This window comes from Geospiza fortis, unplaced genomic scaffold (assembly GCF_000277835.1).
Source record: "Geospiza fortis unplaced genomic scaffold, GeoFor_1.0 scaffold283, whole genome shotgun sequence".
NCBI classification, from domain to species: domain Eukaryota; kingdom Metazoa; phylum Chordata; class Aves; order Passeriformes; family Thraupidae; genus Geospiza; species Geospiza fortis.
Genome location: NW_005054571.1, coordinates 265,855 through 268,654, shown reverse-complemented (window position 1 = coordinate 268,654; position 2,800 = coordinate 265,855). Strand labels below are relative to the sequence as shown.

General features: G+C 61.0%; 1 protein-coding gene across 1 annotated transcript in view; it reads left to right on the top strand.

The window, feature by feature from the left end:
- Positions 1-2,800, top strand: part of ARAP1 (ArfGAP with RhoGAP domain, ankyrin repeat and PH domain 1) — a 35,619-nt gene that overhangs the window by 22,140 nt on the left and 10,679 nt on the right. The window contains 3 exon segments of the mRNA XM_031064232.1: positions 126-308; positions 1,246-1,420; positions 2,459-2,592. Coding sequence (XP_030920092.1) covers positions 126-308; positions 1,246-1,420; positions 2,459-2,592 — 492 coding nt within the window.

Here is a 2,800-nt window from a genome sequence, read left to right as displayed (position 1 = left end):
TACACGACCCATGCTCTTCCTGCACCCCACTGCTCCTCAGGGCAGCACCCTGCCCCCCAGCAAAGCCCCCCCACATGCCCCAGCAGTGTGGCCACGTTGGCGTCTCCTTGTCATTGTTTCCACAGCTCTTCCAGCGGTTTGGCAACATAATGGCCAACCAGTTTTGGGCTGCAAATGTGCCTCCCAGTGAGGCCATCAGCCCCACCAGCGGCAGCCAGGAGAGGAGGCGCTTCCTCATCGCCAAATACCGGGAGGGCAAGTACCGTCACTACCACCCACTCTTCGGCAACCAGGAGGAGCTCGACAGGGTCAGTTCCCCCAGGGATGGTCACCCACTTGGGGGTTCTGCCTGAGCTGGGGTCCTGAGGCTCTTTGGGGAGTGAAGTCTGTGTCCAAGCAGACTGCCCACCATACCTCCCTGCCCGTATCCCCCCAGCCCCCATTGCACACCCTGTGTCCTCACTGTGCATCCCAAGCCAAAGTCTGGGGTCTCCAGCAAGGATGAGCCAGCTGTGGGGACAGGGTAACATCTCTGCCGTGGGGTATAACCAGCTTCATGTCCAGGCTGGAGAGCCTTGTCTGAGATGGGATCTCCCTACTGCAGCCAGGCAGCCCCAGGGTTTATCTCTCCCTGGCTTGGAAATTGTTTTGGGTTCAAGCTCTGGGCTGGATGGGGCTTAGGGGAGCTGGTGCTGTGGGCACACCCCACTTGAGGCAGCTTGACATCCCTCCCCAGGAGTACCTGGCCGGCACTCCCAATCACCGCCCATGGCACTCATTCCCAGCACTGGCTGTTGGCAGCATGCCAGACTACAGCGGTCACACAAGGAATATGACACATGGAATGCCATCCTGGCACTCTGGCTGCTGACCTTCGCCTCCTGCTCTGCCATGGCTTTGCCCCTGCCGTGGCTTCTGCAGTGTTTTTACAGGCGGTGGGGGTACATGGGGGGCCCAGCTAGCCGAGGGAATTCGCATGTGGGCTTGTTTGTTTTCCTACTCTGCCTTGGCCGGCCCGCCCCGCTGCCGTATGACTTCACCCCGGCTCCTTAAGGGAGGGATTCACTGCCGGCTCCAAACTTTTTCTCCCAGTTTGAGCCTCCTTTGTTCTGACCAGGCGGCTGGGAGGCGGCCGGGGGTCCGGCAGCTCGCTGAACTCTCCCGGCTCCTTTTGCCGGGGGCGTCCTCCTCCTCCTCCTCCCTGGGAGCCATCAGCTTCACACGGGCTTCCTGGCTCTGCTGCAGGCTCTGTGTGCGGCCGTCACCACCAGTGACCTGGCAGAGACGCAGGCTCTGCTCTTCTGTGGGGCATCGGTGACCTGTGACACCGGGGACCCCCAGTGCCCAACGCCCCTGGCCCTGGCTGAGAGGAGCGGGCAGCGGCTGCAGATGGAGTTCCTGCTGCACAACAAAACCTCAGGTAAGGACTGACCCCCTTGAAGCTCCGCCGTGAGCTCACACCCACTGACAACATTCCTGGAGTTGCTGCTGGGCTGTTCTGGGGGACACAGCTGTGCTTTGAGCTGGTCCCAGCTCTGTGTCCTGCCCAGCAGCTTCCTGGCAGGAGGCTCTCCCATCTGCTGCCACTGTCGAGGGTCTGTGTACCCCATGAGAGGGAAGAGAGGCTTTGGGGAACCCCTGCACCCCTGGGGGCTCAATCCCAGCTGGGAACAGAGGTCTGGAGCCCAGCTGGGGATGCAGGCTGGTGTTGCAGGTACCAGAAGGGATAGGAGAGAGTATTCCCATCCTGGCGTGCTGTGGGCATTCCAGGCAAGGGACATTCCTCTGTCAGATGTGCAGCCCCACCTCCAACACGTCCCTAGGGCAGGAGGGCTGACCCCCTAATGACCAGTCCCATTCTGCTGGCTGTGCACCCCGGCCCCTGAACTTGACTCCAGGAGGGCTGACAGCTCCCATGGGATCTGCACCCTAATACAGGTGTTGGGCAAGTGGGCAGGAACACTTGGGTGGGTGGAACAGAGCTGTGGGGGGCTGGCCAGTACCTGTCAGAGCTGTCACCTCCCCCCTTGCGTCGGCAGCCAAGTCTGTCCTGTGTTCCTGCGGAAGTTGGAATTTGCCCAGGTCTGGGGCTGGCCCAGCTATTCCTGATGTGTCAGCACTAAAGGTGTCTGGGAGAGCTCTGGGGCCTCCCAGGCCACCCCAGCGAGCCAGAGAAATCCAGAGCTTGGGCTCACATTGTTCCCATCCAGTCCTAGCTCAATGCTTAAGGAGCATTGAGGAGTCCTCCTCTGGGGAGGGCTCAGGATGTGGAATGAGTCCCAGGCAGCCCTGCATTTGGATACCAGCACTGTTCCTTGCACCCCAGCTGTGCTGTGGTGGGAGCTCGGGGTGCAGCCTGTGAGATGCTCTGTGTGCTGAGATGGGGCAAACCCAGCTGCCTGGTGGGGCTGGGCGAGGAGGGCAGCTCCCTGTGACAGACTGATCTCCCTGCTTGCAGAGCCGCCGCGCCTGGAGATGGTGTGCAGTGAGGAGAAGCCCTACTCTGTACCCCTGCCCTCCATCACCCACAATGGCTTCCTCTACAAGACCCCCTCCATGGTCAAGCCCATCAGTGAGCGCAAGGGCCCAGAAGGTACATGTGTGAGACAGGGAAAAGGGAGCTGGGAGATTGATAGGGGAAATTGCACCCTCCCCTGTTCTCTCAGGCATTGAGATGGTGGTGGGGAAGTGCAGCACTACTCTGTAGCCTTGGTTTGATGGGTGGTCACATCAGATGGGCACCCAGCGGTGCTCAGGCTGGTTTGGTGGGTGCCATGGGGCGGGCCAGAGCTCAGGGAGG